The sequence below is a fragment of the Molossus molossus genome, unplaced genomic scaffold (assembly GCF_014108415.1).
Source record: "Molossus molossus isolate mMolMol1 unplaced genomic scaffold, mMolMol1.p scaffold_m16_p_1, whole genome shotgun sequence".
NCBI classification, from domain to species: Eukaryota; Metazoa; Chordata; class Mammalia; order Chiroptera; family Molossidae; genus Molossus; species Molossus molossus.
In genome coordinates this window covers 36,978,945-36,999,039 of record NW_023425344.1, presented here as the reverse complement: position 1 = coordinate 36,999,039, position 20,095 = coordinate 36,978,945, and the positions used below count along the sequence as shown (strand labels likewise).

Here is a 20,095-nt window from a genome sequence, read left to right as displayed (position 1 = left end):
TTTCTGCTCTGGAAGTTCTGTGGGTAGAATTGAGAGTATGTGAGAAATCACTGTGTTTTAGGGAGCGGTGCTTTGGAGAATACAAGTAGGGAAAGATTGTGTACTATAAATCGGGGAAACTGAGACTGTAACTCCCCTACTCAGAATTTTGTAGTGGTTCTCCATCGCCTTCAGAGCTTTGGAGAAGTTCAGTAACTTTCCCAAAACCCCATAGGAAATAGACCTAGTTTGGAATCATGATAAAACTGTGTTCACAACTGCTAAGCTATGCTACTCTTCTCAGAATGCGAAATCAAGTACATGCTCACTGGCGACCTGTCACCGACAGACTGAAGTTAACAAACCTTGGAAAGGAATACAGGGCCCTAGGAGAGTAGCTCCCACCTTCTCTTTTGCTCTTACTTCTACTGCTCTTCCCAGGTGCCCTAGTGTGGAGCAGAACAGTACTTCTTACTCATGTACCTAGGAATTTGCACATTCTGAAACCTCCTTCTTCCTCTTGTTTTGTAATGAAGATTTTATATCTTCCTCGAGGACTTTCTTTCCCAATCTTCTTCCCGTATTGAGTTATAACTTCATACCTTGGCTGTTTTTGGAATTTACATATCTGTGTAGTTGCTCGTATTGCCAGTAGAATCATTCTCTGAGCCTCTGCCCCTCCACCCAGGATTAGAGCCGCTCCTCTGCACTGCCAGATAAATCTGTGCAAGCATTGATTATGCCTCTTATCACACTTTTTGGGGAGAGAATTTCTTTACTTATATCTCTGCCTCTTCTTTCTATAAGTCATTGAAAGCTTATGCCTTGTATTTATCTATATTTCAACCACTAGAATAGGGCTTGGCATGTAGTTTATCTGCTTATTTAAATTAAACATAAAATACTGGATGCAGAAGTATAATAACAGTTTTGATTAGATCAAAACAAATGGAATATGTTGATATTAGTTCATTCCGAAAAGAAAAAAGTAGGTAATAATAAAGTACTCTTTAGTGAAAGGTTAGTATTCTCCAGACAGTAAACTCACTGCTGAAGTACACCATTCCATTATTCCAAATCAAATTTGAACTTGAAAGACATACCTTATTAGGTATAACTTTAAAGCTAAATTAATATCTTACTAGATATAACTCTTAAAACTAAACTTTAAAAATGACTTCATTTTTAAACTATTAGCTAACTGGATAGTAAGAGATATTAGTAGAGCTTTATGTGGAGGAAAAAGTCCTTGGAAAGGGATAGAAATCATCTTTGTTTCTTTCTATTCAGTTTTTAAAACAAATGTGTATACTTGGCTCCATGTAGAGGTCTTCCGGAAAGAACACTGTACTCATTTACAACTTAAACGTGGCATGTTGGGTGAGACAGAGGGCTGTTGGACAAGTGAGCCCAGATGAGACCCTGCAGAATGCAGTGCTTCGTTCTGTTATCAATGGTTAATTGTAAAGGCTTCAGTAAGTGCCATCCTTCCAACCTAAGGCCCAAAGTGGGATACTTAAGGCCTTAGTTATTTTGTCTAACTCTTGATTTTCATTCAATAGAAAATCTACTCATTAGGAATTCTACTGAGTGATTTTTGAATAGGAATTGTCATTGCTAATTGCTGTTTGTTTTCCAGACAAGTATGTTATTTCAAAAATGTTTATAATCACTGATACGTCATTTTTTGACATATATTAGTTTGGGGTTATATAACATTTGTATGTTATTGGTAGCATTGTTGAACTATACTCTGAAATAATTGTAAATACAAAATCTTTAAAAAATGTATCATATAGTTTTCCCTCACTTCTAAAAGCACAATATAATTTTTCTTCCTCTTTTTTTTTTTGCTTGATTTTATTGTCTCCTTAATTTTTCAGTATTTTGTGCTGATTTAAATGGATTAGATAGTTTTTATTTAATCCTAATACTTGAGTCTCTCAGTAGGAAAGACTACATTAGTGCTCAAAAAAGATACTTAAGAAATTATTTTGCTTTCAACCCTCTCCATAATCTGGTAGAAATGTGTGCTAAAGCTCCCTGTGGTTTTATTGCAGCGATACTGCAGCCAAAGCCCTGTGGGAAGCCTTACTGAACAGCAAGCACAAAGAGGCTGTGATGGAAGTCCGGAGACATCTAGTGGAAGCAGCAAGCAGAGAAAACCTGCCAATCAAGATGAGTATGGGTAAGTGTATCCACTTTACCCAGGGTAGACAGTGGTTGCAGGCTCCAGGGAGTTCATTTAAGCCAGCTTGAAACCATGAGCCATTGTAGCCAGCATGGCTTGTAGATAAAAGTATTAAAGTATTTGTAAACGGTTGAAAGCGCAGGGAGGGAATACATACACACTCCCTTGGGGCTCAACAGTGACCCCTTTTCTTAGAACTCAATTTTGGGAACTCTAGGAGAGTCGTTGCATACAAAGAATAATTCTTTTAGTTTCTTTAGTTGATCTAGAACTATCGAAATTGGTCTGGACCACCTTCCCTTCATTCTATTTCACCACTACTCCCACCCCACCTCTTTAAAAATATGTGTTTATTGATTTTTTTTTAGAGATAGAGGAAGAGAAAGAGCAATAGAAACATCAATGTGAGAGAAAAACATTGATTGGCTGCCTCCTGCACACCCCCTACTAGAGATCGAGCCCTTAACCCCGGCATGTGCCCTGACCGAGAATTGAACCAGGACCTCTCAGTCCATGGGAGGATGCTCAATCCACTGAGCCATACCGGCTGCTAGCCCAAGTTCTTAATTACTTATGAGTATAAAAATCAAACTATTAAGTTAAAATGGAAGAAAAAAATTTTGGAAGGAAAGAAATGTAGATGAGCCCTGGATAGTTTGCTCAGTGGATAGAGTGTCAGCCAGTGGACCAAAGAGTCGCAGGTTTGATTCTGGTCAAGGGCATGTACCTTGGTTGTAGTTTGGTCTCTGGCCCTGGTTGAGGTCATGTGGGAGTCAACCAATTGATGTGTCTCTCTCACTTCGATGTTTCTCTCTCTCTCCCCCTCCCACTCTCTCTGAAAATAAATGGAAGAATATCCTCCGGTGAGGATTTAAAAAAAAAAAAGGAATATTGCCCTGGCCGGTTTGGCTCAGTGGTTGGAGCATTGGCCTGTGGACCAGAGTCCCAGGTTCGGTTCCTGCTTGGGGCATGTACCAAAAAAAAAAAAAAAGGAATATGGATGAAACTAGAAGGAAAAATGTTACACTTTCAGTGTGTTAGGTGACCATATATGAGGGCTTTAAGGAATACAATGATGATTTTTTTAAAAGTGAAAATAACATTTATTGAGTATTTACAATGTGCCAGGTCTTCTAATTTTTTACATGTATTATCTTATTTAATTCTCAAACTAATTCTGGTGAGAAATTAGTTTTTCAGGTAAGGAAACTGGAATAGAGAAAAAGTAAGTTGTCCAAAGCCTTATGTCTGACCAGGAACAGGACTGAAATTCAAACCCAGACATCTTGATGGAAGAGAATATGTTCTTTATTTGTAAAATTATTCTTGTTCCATACAACCCATGCCAGAAGCCCTATTGTGTGTTAGGGTAGAAATAAAGCTGCTGCTTAGAGACCGTCCTGACATTTGAATATTAATTCTAGTTCCTTTCTTTTTTCCTCCCTCTCTTCTTCCTTCCTCCATCTCTTTCTCCTTCTCCCTCTCTTTCTTTTTTAAATTTCCACAGTTCTAGGTACACATTAAGAACAAGCATGTTTATTTTGTAGAGTTCCTTATCTGTGATTATGTGAAAAAGAAGCAGTCCACATTGTCAATCAAGAAAAGTAGAAATGCACAAAGGGTCTTGGTGATCAGGTTAATTTATAGTATTCTGCTTCACCGATATAACCTTATGATGCTATCACAGAGCATAAAGCAATTTTTATTGTTTAATGCAGGCCTCTAGAAAGATCAACACACTTTACTTTTCTCAAGGGCTGTATCTTTTAAAAATAATCTGAACTAGGGGGGAAAAGATGAGTAACTTCATAAGGATTCAAATTTATGTTTGAGATTTTTGTCAACCCATTTCTGCTTCATATCACTAGTCATAATACTAGTCAGAATTTCTGGTGTGTCTCATTTCTATATACCAACAGATACGTAACTATCAACAGTAAGGAAAAGAGCTGGAATTTAAACATAATAAAACATTGGTATTTGAAAACTACTTATCATATAGCTTATCATTAAAAAAAAGTCATGCTCTTATATCCTTCATGGCTGGAATGCTTTTTCTAGCAGTATTTAAAATTATGAAATATACTTTAAACTATGAACTGATCTCCCAAGCCCAGCTGTAAAATTCTACTGAAGTATAAATTTTTCTAACTGTGATAGAGCCTTATAGTATTTTTGAGACATTCAACAGAGATTTTAATTTAGACTGAGGATCCTCTTGTATTTAAATATACTGAGAGTTTTCCCATGATTAAAACTTCAGATCTTAAATTTTTCAGTATAATATTAAAACATTATCAGCACTAGGGAAAATAAACATCATTCTCTTAAGGGAAAAGATTAATTGCTAAAACAACCCCAAGAACTTTTCTTTATGTAGATTATATCTATTGATATCTGTGAGACAGATAGATAGATAGAAGATAGATAGATAGGAGGTAGATAGATAGTATCACATTAGAAATTCAAGCAGGGAAAAATTAAAGTATTTATTAAGTAATCTAAAAATATAACAAACTTATTACATGTTAACATGAGTCACATATTTTTGCAAAAAATAACTATATTTTCTTTAAAAAGTTTTGTTTCTTTTTTCTTTTCTTTTTTTATCCTCACCCGAGGACATTTTTTTGACATTTTGTTCAGATAGAGTAGGAGGGAGAGAGAGAGAGAGAAACATCGACGTGAAAGGGACACATCGAGTGGTTGCCACCCACACGACCCAACCAGGGCTGGGGACAAACTGCAACCGAGGTACGCGCCCCTAGCGGGAACCGAACCCGGGTCTCTCCAGACCGCAGGCCAATGCTCCAACCGCTGAGCCAAACCGGCCAGGGCAAAATTTTTGTTTCTTTATTGATTTTAGAGAGAGAGGAAGAGAGAGGAAGAGAGAGATAGAAACATCGATGAGAGAGAACATTGACTGGCTGCCTCCTACATGCCCCCCACCAGGGACTTTGGTCTACAACCTGGACATGTGTCCTGACCAGGAATTGAACCGGTGACCTCTTGAGTCATGGGTTGATGCTCTACCACTGAGCCACATTGACCAGGCTAACTATATTTTCTAAAATAAAATAAGTTCAAATAAAGGCACTGTTTTATATTTTTGCATGTCTTCATGTCTGGTTTAGAAGACAGCTATATCTCATATCTGCTTCTCCATTCAACATGTTGTGATGTATCATTTTGGATAAAGTATATAAAGAAATTATGGTCTTACAAATATACCTATTTGAAATGGAAGAAATATTTTAATAACTTTTCAGAAAAAGGCAGATAATCTTCTGTGATAAAACACCAACTTTATAAGAGGCAATTTCTTATAGGTTAATGACAATGTAGAATATGAATCCATATCATTAAATTCTCTATGCTCTCTCTTGTACTTTTTTTTTCTATTTTCAATAGTATTTCTATTTTATTTTATTATTTTTTATTTAATTAATTAATTAATTTTTGTTACAGATGTTTCTCCTTTTTCCTCCACTGATAACTCCCTCCCCCTCCTTCCCCACCCTGTCCCCAGCTTTGTTGTCCATGTCCATTGTTCATGTATATATGCATATAAGTTCTGCGGTTTATCTTTCCCTTCCCACCCCCTCTTCTGGGGATTGTCAGTCTGTACTCCACTTCCACATATCTGGGACTACCCCATTCCTGTTATGTTCATTATATTCCACAAATAAATAAGTGAGATCATGTGATATTTGTCTTTCTCTGTTTGGCTTGTTTTGCTTAGGATAATACTCTCCAGGTCCCTCCAGGTCCTCTCAAAAGATAAGAGATCTTTCTTTCTTACACCTGCATAATACTCCATTGTGTATATGTACAACAGCTTTTTCATCCATTTGCCTACTGATGGACATTTGGGCTGTTTCCAGATCTTAGCAATTATAAATAGTGTTGCTATGAACATGGGGGTACATATATTCTTTCTGATTGGTGTTTCAGGCTTCTTAGGGTATATTCCTAGAAGTGGGATCACTGGGTCAAACGGCAGTTCAATTTTTAGTTTTTTGAGGTAACACCATATTGTTTTCCATAGCGGCTGCACCAGTCTGCATTCCCACCAACAGTGTACTAGAGTCCCCTTTTCTCCACACCCTCACCAACACTTGTTGTTTGATGATTTGTTGATGGTGGCCATTCTGACAGGTGTGAGGTGATACTTCACTGTTGTTTTAATTTGCATCTCTCTGATGATTAGTGATGTTGAGCATTTCTTTATATGTCTCTTAACCATTTGTATGTCCTGTTTGGAGAGGTGTCTATTTAGTTCCTCTGCCCATTTTTTAATTGGGTTCTTGGACTTCCTTTTGTTGAGTTGTATGAGCACTCTATATATATTGGAAATTAACCCCTTATCTGATACATCATTGGCAATTATGCTCTCCCATAGAGTGGGTTCCCTTTCCATTTTGGAGGTTGTTTCTTTTGCTGTGCATAAGCTTTTGAGTTGATGTAGTCCCATGTGTTCATTTTCTCCTTTGTTTCTGTTGCCTTGGGTGATGTATCAGTGAAAATTCTTCTGCGTATGATGTCTGAAATTTTGTTGCCTACATTTTCTTCTAGGATTTTTATGGATCATGAGTCACATTTAAGTCTTTTATCCATTTAGAGTTTATTTTTGTATATGGTGTAAGTGGATGGTCTAGTTTCATTTTTTTTGCATGTAGCTGTCCAATTTTTCCAACACCATTTATTAAAGAGGCTGTCTTTACTCCACTGTATGCTCTTGCCCCCTTTGTCAAATATTAATTGAGCATATTGCCTTGGGTCCATTTCTGGGTTCTCTGTTCTGTTCCTCTGGTCTATATGCCTATTCTGTGCCAGTACCAGGCTGTTTTGATTACGGTGGCTTTGTAGTATAACCTGATATCTGGTAATGTGATCCCTCCAACTTTGTTCTTCCTTTTCAAGATTGGTGTGGCTATTCAGGGTCTGTTTTGGTTCCATATGAGCTTTTGAAGTATTTGTTCTAGTTCTGTGAAGTATGTCGTTGGTATTTTGATGAGGATTGCATTGAATCTATAGATTGCTTTAGGTAGTATGGACATTTTAATGATGTTAATTCTTCCAATCCATGAACAAGGTATGTGCTTCCACTTTTTTATATCTTCCTCTCTTTCTTTTTTCAATGACCTGTAGTTTTCTGTGAATAGGTCCTTTACTTCTTTGGTTGACTTTCTTCCTAGGTATCTTAATTTTTTTCTGTGATGGTAAATGGGATTGTTTTTTCAGTTTCTCTTTCTGTGAGTTCATCATTGGTGTATAAGAATGCAGCTGATTTCTTGACGTTAATTTTGTATCCTGCTACTTTGCCAAATTTATTTATTAAGTCTAGTAAATTTTTGATGGAGTCTCTGGGGTTTTCTACATATAGTATCATGTCATCTGCAAATACTGACAGTTTCACTTCCTCCTTTCCAGTTTGGATCCCTATTATTATTTTTTTCTGTCTGATTGCTGTGGCTAAGATTTCCAGTACTATGTTAAATAAGAGTGGTGAAAGTGGGCTTCCTTGTCTTGTTCCTGTTCTTAAGGGAAATGCTTTTAGTTTTTGCCCATTGAGTATGATGTTGGCTGTAGGTCTTTCATATATGGCCTTTATTATGTCGAGATATGATCCCTTTATTTCCACATTGCTGAGCATTTTTATCAGAAATAGGTGCTGGGTTTTGTCAAATGCTTTTTCAGCGTCTATTGATATGATCATATGATTTTTATCTTTCATTTTGTTTATGTGGTGTATCACATTTATTGATTTGCAAATATTGTACCAGCCTTGCTTCCCTGGGATGAATCCCACTTGGTCATGGTGAATAATTTTTTTGGTGTATTGCTGGATTCGATTTGCTAGTATTTTGTTCAGGATTTTGGCATCTATGCTCTTCAGGGATATTGGCCTGTCGTTTTCTTTCTTTGTGGTGTCTTTTTCTGGGTTTGGAATTAGAATTATGCTGGCCTCATAAAACGCGTTTGGAAGTCTTCCTTCTTCTTGAAATTTTTGAAATAGTTTGAGGAGAATGGGTGTTAGCTCTTCTTTGAATGTTCGCTAAAATTCCCCCGTGAAGTTGTCTGGGCCTGGGCTTCTGTTTGCTGGGAGAGCCTTGATTCCATCTTCAATTTCTATTGTTATTGGTCTGTTCTAGTTTTCTATCTCTTCCTAGTTCAGTTTTGGGAGACTATGTGTTTCTAGAAATTTGTCCATTTCACTTAGATTGTCAAATTTGTTGCAGTATAATTGTTTATAATATTTGTTAACGATCCTTTGTATTTCTGTGGTGTCAGTTATTATTTCTCCTCTTTCATTTCTGATTTTGTGTACTTGGATTCTCTTTCTTTGTTTCTTGGTGAGTCTAGCTAAGGGTCCATGTCTACTTTTCAAAGAATCAGCTCTTTGTTTCACCAGTCTTTTGAATTTTGGTCTCCATGTCATTCATTTTTGCTCTGATCTTTACTATTTTCTTCCTTCTACTTGCTCTGGGGTTTTTTTGTTGTTGTTGTTTGCTTTCTAGTTCTTTAAGTTGTGAGGTTAGATAGTCTGTTAGAAATATTTTTTGCTTCTGGAGGTAGGCCTGTAGTACTATGAACTTCCCTCTCAGAACTGCTTTTGCTGCATCCCATAGATTTTGTGGTGCTGTGTGTTCATTTTGGTTGGTTTCCAGGAAGTTTTTAATTTGTTTCTTGATCTCCATGGTAACCCATTTATTGTTCAATAACATGCTATTTAGCCTTTATGTTTTCAAATGTCTTTACTTGTTCTTGTTGCAATTGATTTGTAGTTTCATGCTATTGAGATCTGAGAAGATGCTTGATATGATTTCAATCTTCTTGAACTTATAGAGACTTAGTTTTTACCCTAACATGTGGTCTATCTTTGAGAATGTCCCATGTACACTTGAGAAGAATGTGAATTCTGTAGTTTTGGGGTGTAATTCTCTGTAGATACTTATGAAATCCATTTGGTCTAGTGCTTCATTTAGTCTATGTTTTGTTTTTAATTTTTTGTCTAGATGATCTATCCAGTGTTGTGAGTGGGGTGTTGAAGTCCCCTGCTATGATTGTATTGCTGTCCATTTGTCTTTTGAAGTCCTCCAGAATATTTTTAATATATGTTGGTGCTCCTATATTGGGTGCACATATGTTTACCAAGGTTATATCTTCCTGTTGGATAGATCCTTTCAATATTATGTAGTGGCCTGATTTGTCTCTAGTTAGGTTTTCATTTTGAAATCTACTTTATCAGATATGAGTATTGCTACCTCAACTTTTTTTTTCCTTTTTGTTTGCTTGAAAGTTTTTTTTTCTATCCCTTCACTTTCAACATATGTGAGTCTTTTGTTGTCAGGTGGGTCTCTTGTAAACAACATATAGATGAGTCATGCTTTCTTATCCAATCAGCTTCTCTGTGTCTTTTTATTGGAGCATTCAAACCATTCACATTTAAGGTGATAATTGATATGTACTTATTTATTGCCATTTTTGCTTAATGTGGCTATTTTTTTTCTTCCTATTTCTTCTACTAATTACAGCAGTCCTTTTATCATATCTTGCAGTGCTGGTTTGGTGTTAATATATTCCATTAGCCTTTTTTTCCCCTGGGAATCTCTTTATTTTACCTTCTATTTTGAATGATAGCCTTGCTGGATAGAGTAGTCTTGGATTCAGATCCTTGTTTTTCATGACCTTGATTTCTTTTTTTTTTTTAATGAGATGACTTTTTATTTATTTATTTATTTATTTATTTATTTATTTATTTATTTATTTTTATTTTATGAATTTTTATTTATTTTTTTGTTACAGATATTTTACCTTTTTACCCCATTGGCACCCCCCACCCCACCCCCCCTACACCCTGTCCCCGGCTTAGTTGTCCATGTCCATTGGTCATGCATACATGCATATAAGTTCTGTGGTTTATCTCTTCCCACCCCCCCACCCCCCATCCCCTCTTTTGAGGGATGTCAGTCTGTGCCCTACTTCCATGTGTCTGGGTCTACTGTATTCCTCAGACTGTTATGTTCATTATATTCCGTATATAAGTGAGATCATGTGGTATTTGTCTTTTTCTGCTTGGCTTCTTTCACTTAGGATAATACTTTCCAGGTCCCTCCAGGTCGTCTCAAAGGATAAGAGATCTTTCTTTCTTACCGCTGCATAGTACTCCATTGTGTATATGTACCACAGCTTTTTTATCCATTCGTCTTCTGGTGGACACTTGGGCTGTTTCCAGATCTTAGCTATTGTAAATAGTGCTGCTATGAACATGGGGGTACATATATTCTTCCTGATTGTTGTTTCAGGCTTCTTAGGGTATATTCCCAGCAGTGGGATCACTGGGTCAAATGGAAGTTCAATTTTTAATTTTTTGAGGTAGCACCATATTGTTTTCCATAGCGGATGCACCAGTCTGCATTCCCACCAGCAGTGTATTAGAGTCCCCTTTTCTCCACACCCTCGCCAACACTTGTTGTTTGATGATTTGTTGATGGCGGCCATTCTGACAGGTGTGAGGTGATATCTCATTGTTGTTTTAATTTGCATCTCTCTGATGATTAGTGATGTTGAGCATTTCTTCATATGTCTCTTGGCCATTTGTATGTCCTGTTTGGAGAGGTGTCTATTCAGCTCCTCTGCCCATTTTTTAATTGGGTTCTTTGTCTTCCTTTTGTGGAGTTGTAGGAGCACTCTATATATATTGGAAATTAACCCCTTATCTGATACATCATTGTAAATGATGTTCTCCCATACAGTGGGTTGCCTTTGCATTTTGATGATTGTTTCTTTTGCTGTGCAGAAGCTTTTTAGTTTGATGTAGTCCCATGTGTTCATTTTCTCCTTTATTTCTGTTGCCTTAGGTGATGTATCAGTGAAAATTCTGTTCCGCATGATGTCTGAAATTTTGTTGCCTACATTTTCTTCTAGAATTTTTATGGATTCACGGGTCACATTGAAGTCTTTTATCCATTTTGGGTTTATTTTTGTGTATGGTGTAAGTTGATGGTCTAGTTTCATTTTTTTGCATGTAGCTGTCCAAATTTTCCAACACCATTTATTAAAGAGGCTGTCTTTACTCCACTGTATGCTCTTGCCACCTTTGTCAAATATTAATTAGGTGTATTGCCTTGGGTCCATTTCTGGGTTTTCAGTTCTGTTCCACTGGTCTATATGCCTGTTCTTGTGCCAGTACCAGGCTGTTTTGGTTACAGTCGCTTTGTAGTATAACCTGATATCTGGTATTGTGATCCCACCTACTTTGTTCTTCTTTTTCAAGATTGCTGTGGCTATTCGGGGTCTTTTTTGGTTCCATATGAACTTTTGAAGTATTTGTTCTAGTTCTATGAAATATGTCGTTGGTATTTTGATGGGGATTGCATTGAATCTATAGATTGCTTTGGGTAGTATGGACATTTTAATGATGTTAATTCTTCCAATCCATGAACAGGGTATGTGCTTCCACCTTTTTATATCTTCCTCTCTTTCTTTTTTCAATGACCTGTAGTTTTCTGCAAATAGGTCCTTTACTTCTTTGGTTAAGTTTATTCCTAGGTATCGTAATTTTTTTGGAGTGATGGTAAATGGGATTGTTTTTTCAGTTTCTCTTTCTGTGAGTTCATCATTGATGTACAAGAATGCCGTTGATTTCTTGACGTTAATTTTGTATCCTGCTACTTTGCCAAATTCATTTATTAAGTCTAATAGATTTTTGATGGAGACTTTAGGGTTTTCTATGTACAATATCATGTCATCTGCAAATAATGACAGTTTCACTTCCTCCTTTCCAATTTGGATCCCTTTTATTTTTTCTTCATGTCTGATTGCTGTGGCTAAGACTTCCAGTACAATGTTAAATAAGAGTGGCGAAAGTGGACATCCCTGTCTTGTTCCTGTTCTTAATGGAAATGTTTTTAGTTTCTGTCCATTGAGTATGATGTTGGCTGTAAGTCTTTCATATATGGCCTTTATTATGTCGAGATATGATCCCTCTATTCCTACATTCCTGAGCGTTTTTATCAGAAATGGATGCTGGATTTTGTCGAATGCTTTTTCAGCATCTATTGATATGATCATGTGGTTTTTATTCTTCATTATGTTTATGTGGTGTATCACATTTATTGATTTGCGAATATTGTACCAGCCTTGCATCCCTGGAATGAATCCCACTTGGTCATGGTGAATAATTTTTTTGATGTATTTCTGGATCCGATTTGCTAATATTTTGTTCAGGATTTTGGCGTCTATGTTCATCAGGGATATTGGCCTGTAGTTTTCTTTCTTCGTAGTGTCTTTTTCTGGTTTTGGAATTAGAATTATGCTGGCTTCATAGAACATATTTGGAAGTCTTCCTTCTTCTTGAATTTTTTGAAATAGTTTGAGGAGAATGGGTGTTAGTTCTTTTTTGAATGTTCGGTAAAACTCCCCCGTGAAACCATCTGGGCCTGGGCTTTTGTTTGCTGGGAGAGTCTTGATTACCTCTTCAATTTCCTTAGTTGTTATTGGTCTGTTCAAGTTTTCTATCTCTTCCGGGAATAGTTTTGGGAGACTGTGTGTTTCTAGAAATTTGTCCATTTCGCTTAGATTGTCGAATTTGTTGCCATATAGTTGTTCATAGTAGTTGTTAACGATCTTTTGTATTTCCGTGGTGTTGGTTGTTACTTCTCCTCTTTCATTTCTGATTTTGTGTATTTGGGTTCTCTCTCTTTGTTTCTTGGTGAGTCTAGCTAAGGGTCCATCAATCTTGTTAATCTTTTCGAAAAACTAGCTCTTTGTTTCATTGATCCTTTTAATTGTTTTTTTGGTCTCTATGCCATTTATTTCTGCTCTGATCTTTACTATTTCCTTCCTTCTACTTGCTCTGGGGTTTTCTTTTTGTTTGCTTTCTAATTCTTTAAGTTGTGAGGTTAGACAGTCAATTAGAAATTTTTCTTGTTTTTTGAGGTAGGCCTGTAGTGCTATGAACTTCCCTCTCAGAACTGCTTTCGCTGCATCCCATAGGTTTTGTGTTGTTGTGTGTTCATTTTCATTGGTTTCCAGGAAGTTTTTAATTTCTTCCTTGATCTCCTCGGTGACCCATTCATTGTTTAATAACATGCTATTTGACCTCCATGTGTTGAAATGTCTTTGCATGTTCTTGTTGCAATTGATTTCTAGTTTCATGCCATTGTGATCTGAGAAGATGCTTGATATGATTTCAGTCTTCTTGAACTTGTAGAGATTTAGTTTGTGTCCTATCATGTGGTCTATCTTTGAGAATGTCCCATGTGCACTTGAGAAGAATGTGTATTCTGTAGTTTTGGGGTGTAATTCTCTGTAGATATCTATTAAATCCATTTGGTCTAGTGTTTCATTTAGAGTCTCTGTTTCCTTGCTAATTTTTTGCCTAGAGGATCTATCCAGTGCTGTCAACGGGGTGTTGAAGTCCCCTGCTATGATTGTATTATTGTTGATTTCTCCTTGGAAGTCCTCCAGAAGATTTTTAATATATTTTGGTGCTCCTATATTGGGTGCATATATGTTTATCAAGGTTATATCTTCCTGTTGGATAGATCCTTTCAATATTATGTAGTGGCCGTCTTTGTCTCTAGTTATGGTCTTCATTTTGAAATCTATTTTATCAGATATGAGAATTGCTACCCCAGCTTTTTTTTGCTTTCCATTTGCTTGGAAAATTTTTTTCCATCCCTTCACTTTCAACCTATGTGAATCTTTTGTTGAGAGGTGGGTCTCTTGTAAACAACATATAGATGAGTCATGCTTTCTTATCCAATCAGCTACTCTGTGTCTCTTTATGGGAGCATTCAATCCATTTACGTTTAAGGTGATTATTGATATGTACTTATTTATTGCCATTTTTGTTTAGTGTGGTTCTATTTTTCTTCCCATTTCTACTGCTAATTACAGCAGTCCTTTTAACATTTCTTGCAGTGCTGGTTTGGTGCTAATGTATTCCCTTAGCTTTTTTTTGTCTGGGAAGCTCTTTATTTGATCTTCTATTTTGAATGATAGCCTTGCTGGGTAGAGTAGTCTTGGATTCAGATTCTTGTTTTTCATGACTTTGATTACTTCATGCCATTCCCTTCTGGCCTGTAGTGTTTCTTGTGAGAAGTCAGCTGAGAGCCTTATGGGGTTCCCTTTGTAGGTAACCTATTGCTTATCTCTTGCTGCTTTAAGGATTCTCTCTTTGTCTTTAATTTGTGGCATTTTAATTACTATGTGTCTTGGTGTGGGCCTGTTTGGGTTCTTCTTACTTGGGACTCTCTGTGCTACTTGAACTTGAATGCCTTCTTCCTTCACCAAATTAGGGAAGTTTTCTCTCACTATTTTTTTGAATATATTCTCTATCCCTTGCTCATTTTCTTCTTCTTCGGGGACTCCTATGATGCGAATATTATTACGTTTCCAGTTGTCCCATAGTTCTCTTAAGCTGTCTTCCTGTTTTTTAATAGTTTTTTCCTTTTGTTTTTCTGATTGGTTGATTTTTTCTACCCTGTCTTCTAATTCACTGATCCGGTCCTCAGCTTCCCCTACTCTGCTTTTTAAACCTTCCAATGTGTTTTTCATTTCTGATATGTCATTTTTTTATCTCTTCTTGTTGGTTTTTAATTTCCAATTGGCTTATTTTCAGTGTCTCTATGTCCTTACTCATGCTGTTCAGCTTCCTCAAGATCATGGCTCTGAATTCTAGCTCTGTTAACATGCCTAATTGCTCCACATTGATCTCATCTTCGGTGGAGGTGTCTTGCACTTTCATTTGGCTTCTGTTTCTGTGTTTCACCATTTTGACTATCACTGTGGGCTTTGGAGCCTGTCAAGTTCTCCCTGTGGGTGTTGGTGTTCTGCTGTTTGTGGCTCCCTCTCCTGAGTTTAGATGAGCGAGGGAGGACCCACGTTGAACACCACTGTCAAGTCTTACTTTCCTGGTTAAAGTTGCCAGCCCAGGAAATGTACTGTTATCCTCTAGCTTTCAAGCTCTTTGCTTGGAGGCTAGCAGTCTAGGTTAATTGATCAGTTTTGTGTTGTCAGTTGATTGAAAAACTCCCTCTGGTGCTCAGCCAAGGGGCTTTCACGAAGGTGGGGCAGATGCTGGTCGTTAGTGAGCCTCAATTAACACTTCAATGGCCCACAGGGTGGGGTTGGATCTCCGAGGGAGGGGCTGCTGCCTCTCCTCAGAGCCCTGGGAAGGAGCAATGTGGCCTCCGTCCTGAGTGGCTGCACTCAGCTAAAGCTCTGAGCGCCCTCCAAACCCCGAGTGTCCCGACACAGTTCCAGTCCTGTCTGCCCTCCCTCTGCCGGAGCCCAAGGTGAGTGGCTGTGGCTGTTTCAGCCTCTGTCCCGGCTGCGCTGTGGGGCCGCCTGGGAGTGTAACCCGCGGGCGCCGCTTATAGCTAAGGCCGCTGCCGAGCTGCCGACCGTGGGCTCCCAGCCCCGTCTCGCGCCTTCGCAAGCCTACCGGATGGAGTCAGTGTCCCTCGTTGTATGGTCCTCGCAAGCTGCTTTTCTGTTGGTTTTTCCCGTCGATTTGTCTGTGTTATAGTTGTAATTCCAGTTTGGTTCTGGGAGACGGTCTGTGTAGCTCCGTTCACTCCGCCGCCATTTTTTCCATGACCTTGATTTCTTCATGCCACTCCCTTCTGGCCTGTAGTGTTTCTTGTGAGAAGTCAGCTTATAGCCTTATGGGGGTTCCTTTGTCGGTAACCTGTTGCTTATCTCTTGCTGCCTTTAGGATTCTCTCTTTATCTTTAATTTTTGGCATTTTAATTACTATGTGTCTTGGTGTGGGCCTGTTTGGGTTCTTCTTACTTGGGGCTCTCTGTGCTTCTTGAACTTGAATGCCTTCTTCCTTTACCAAGTGAGGAAAGTTTTCTGTCACTATTTCTTCAAATATATTCTTTAACCCTTGCCCATTTTCTTCCTCATCAGGGACTCCTATAATGTGAATGTTGTTATGTTTCCAGTTGTCCCACAGTTCTCTTAAGCTGTCTTTCTGTTTATTCATTGTTTTTTTGTTTGTTTGTTTGTTTTTTTGATTGTTGTTGTTTTTTTTTTTTTTTACCTTGTCTTCTAATTGAGTGATCCGGTCCTCAGCTTCCTCTACTCTGATGCTTAGTCCTTCCAATGTGTTCTTAATTTTTGTTATATCATTCTTCATTTCCACTTGGTTGGTTTTCAATGTTTCTATATCTTTACTCATGGTGCTGATGTCCTTACATGATGCTGTTGAGCTTCCTCAAGATCATGGCTCTGAACTCTATCTCTGATAATTTGCTTAGCTGCATTTCATTTATCTCATCTTCGATAGAATTCTCTTGTTCTTTCATTTGAGATCTGTTTCTTTCTTTCTTTTTTTTTTTTTTTATCATTTTGGCTATCTCAGTGGGTTTTGGAGCTTGCCAAATTTTCCCTGTGGGTGTTGGTGTTCTGCTGTTTGTGGCTCCCTCTGCTGGGTTTGGATGAGCCTGGGTGGGTCCCTGTTAAACACCACTGTCAAGTTTTTCTTTCCTGGGTAGATTTGCAAACCCAGGAAAGGTTCAGTTATCCTTTAGCTTTTTCCTGGAGGCTAGTAGACTCAGTTACTCAGTGCTTTGGAATGTGGCCCTGCTGTTTTGCATAAAAGGATTTCCAGAGGGTGGGATAGATGCTGGTTGTTAATGAGCCTCAATTCATTTCATGGCCTCACCTGAGAAAGAATGAATCTCTGAGGGGTAGGGGTTGCTGCTTTTCTTCACAGCTCTGGTAACAAGAACACTGGCCACTGGCCTTTGTGGCTGCAACTCAGCAAAAACTCTGAGTGCCCTCTAAATCCCAGGTGTTCCCACAGAGTTCCAGCCCAGTCTGCCCTCCCTCTGCCATAGCCCCCAGGTGAGTGGCTATGGCTGTTTTAGTGCTCTGTCTCTGCTCTCTGTGATGTGGAGTGGGCTTAGTCTTTATTCCCCAAGGGCGCCACTCACAGGTAAGTCTGCTGCTGTCTGTGGGCTCCCAGCTCGCCACCCTCTCATGCCTCCACAGATCCTACCAGTGTCCCTGGTTATATGGTCCTGTCCTGTTGCTTTTCTGTTGCTTTTTTCCGAGGATTTGTCTTTATTTTAGTTGTAATTCCCGTTTCGTCCTGGGAGATTGTCTGTGTAGCTTCCATTCACTCCACCTCCATTTTCAAATCCTCTGTGCCTATCTTGTGTGCAGCTGGGTCGCACCCTGCAGGTCCTGAGGGTAAGTGGATCGCACAGTCTCTTTGGGGACCCGTCGCTTGCACTTTGAATGGATCTTTTATAGACACATTATGTTATACCATTGTGCATTAGACACTTGGAAAATACTGGTTCTCTACATTGTGAAGATCCTCCAACTCTTGACACATATTATATATACCACATTTGTTGCTATCCCCACTCATATCCTTAGAAAATCTTTAAGTATTGGAAATATAAAAATATAGGGACAGATGCAACTTTCCCAGAATTATAATTTTCACATGAAAACTTGACTTTTGTCACTGACAATACAAACTGTCAGTTGTTTTTCGTGAAGTGACGGGTTCATTTCATTTTAATTTATTTAGAAAACTATGTGAAGAACCAGTTTTTCAGTTGTCTCTTCTGGTAAAAAATTTGAGCCATAAAACAGCATGAACAGTTCAATTCACATTTCAGTGACACCAGTGCTTTCCTCTGAGCAAGCACTGTACTGAGGTCGGCACCAGAAGTACTTCTCGTGTTTCTCATTTCTTTACACAGGATATTGACATTCTCTTAATGGTTCAGACTTGATAAAGTTGATCACATTTGTAGTTTCATCATGGCCATTCTGACGTGAAATGCCTACTTATTTAATTTGGTGCCATTGCCTTGATTGGTGCCACGGCACCAGCACTTCTACCCACCATTGTTTTTGAACCATCAGTGCAAATACTGCATACTAACACATTCGGATAATATCTTAGTATTATGAAAATAGTTGTGACTTGTCTGACTATCTAAAAGTGTTTCGGGGACCTTGGGGTCTGTGGGACATCTTTGAGAACCATTATTTTAAAGGGTGCCATATTCTGTGAAGTATAACATTGGCACAGTTCCCTGGAGATCGGTGGAATCCTAGTTAAAGGAAATCTCATTGCAATTTGTTCTACACACATCCAGATCTAGATGTAAAAAGCAATTATTAGATTCTTATTGGCAATAGGAACCGTGCATTTAAAATATCTTGTTTTTAAATGAACAAGGTTTTAAATTTGCACAATCTGTTTTTCTGTCTGCAAAATGGGATTCTAATACCTGTAAATCTGATAATTAGATGAGGTGATTACGTATTTGAAACATAGTGTTTGTGAGTTAAGGAGTTCTATAAAAGGATTGTATAGCATGATGAAATTATTTATTGTCTTTTAGGCAGATAAAACACGTTATGAAAATAATGACCAATGGTCATGCAATTGTATATGAAGAGACTGTACCAGATCTAGGGGCAGAATTACTCTCTCTATAGATTTGTTCCCTGGTCATCTCAGTGGGAGATATGTGACTAGAGTAATGGTTTCCAGAAGTGAAAGTAGATATTTGGGATTTAGTTACCTAGTGATTATGTTGAAACCTTAATCTAAGGAAATATAATTTCCTAAAGGAAGTATAATATAAGGAAATATAAGATTGATCATTTAGACAGAGAAGGTAGAATGAGTGAGAAGAGGGTTGAAGGCAAAGCCTTAAGGAATACATCCATTTAGAAGTATGAAGAGGAAGAGAACCTAGAGAAAGAGTTTTCATTGAATTAATAATAATATATGAAAGGGTTAAGGTCACTAAACAAATGCTTTCCTCTTACACTTTATCACCTAAAACAGAGTTAGTTGCCTCTGTTTCTCTAGTTACTCATCTGCTAATTGGGGATCTGAGTTTCTTATGTCCCTTCTTCAAGCATCTACCCTGTGGCTTTATATTTTTAACTTAAATTAGTGTATCTTCGTTTTTCCTTCTCCCCTTATTCATCTTCTTCTTCCTCTTATTAATCTTTATGTTTTCATATGGGATCCTCAACATGAGAATGTGGGCAAGAAGTTTAAAATCCCAGCAGAATGATGTGGTTAGAAGGCTGTTGGCTGCAGGGTAGAAGTTTCTTTATGTAGAACAGGGATGGGGAATGTCCAGTCTGCAGACTGTATACGGCCTGCAAACTGCAGGTAGGATCAAGATTCAATAAATCTAGGAGCTTTTTTCATAACAACATAAATTTATGTTAAGTAAATCATAATAATAATGTAAATTTTGAGGGACAAGCAAGGAATGTCCATTATAGTATAGACAGGACACATGCGAGTACATGATGGGACAGACATGTATACTTCTTGTCGGCTGCCTGCGGCCCATCTGCCCATATTGCGATGACTTAGAGGACAGTCAGTGCCAGGCAGGCTGGGAGTGTACATGAGATGTGATGACATAATTCCTCGCAACATCGATGACCTTGTCTCCAGTGATTAACAATATTGTCGACTTTTTTGTCGACACAGACGATAACTCCAATCCAACCTTTATCCACATTTCCACAATCAACAATTCTTGCAAAAACTGAATCTCAGATGAAGATTAAGGAAATTATAGTACACAGAAAAGACTTCAAGAGTTGATGATACGAATGTTTGATATGTTCCAAATCTAAGATGCAGGATTAGAACAGCAATCAAACCCTGGCTGGTTTGGGCCAGCGGTTAGAGCATTGGCCCGTGGTCCAGAGAGACCCGGGTTCGGTTCCCACTAAGGAGGGCATGTACCTCGGAGTTGTGTGGGTGGCAGCTGGTCAATGTGTCTCTCTTGCATCGGTGTTTCTCTGTCTCTTTCTCCCTCTCTCCCTCTCGCTCTATCTGAAGATGAATGCAAAAAGTGTCCTCCAGTGAGGAAAAAAAAAAAAAGAACTGTAATTAAAGCAAAA

The 20,095-nt window shown here is 38.1% G+C and overlaps 1 protein-coding gene across 30 annotated transcripts in view; it reads left to right on the top strand.

Moving 5' to 3' along the window:
* The window catches only part of SCFD2 (sec1 family domain containing 2), a 394,530-nt gene that overhangs the window by 40,383 nt on the left and 334,052 nt on the right, over positions 1 to 20,095 (top strand). For all 30 annotated transcript variants that reach the window (XR_004958623.1, XR_004958594.1, XR_004958593.1 and 27 more), the window contains exon 3: positions 2,040 to 2,167. Coding sequence is in view for 8 of the 30 variants with exons in the window: in XM_036253349.1 (XP_036109242.1) it covers positions 2,040 to 2,167 (128 nt within the window). In the remaining 22 variants the exon portion in view is untranslated. The remainder of the gene's footprint in view (positions 1 to 2,039; positions 2,168 to 20,095) is intronic.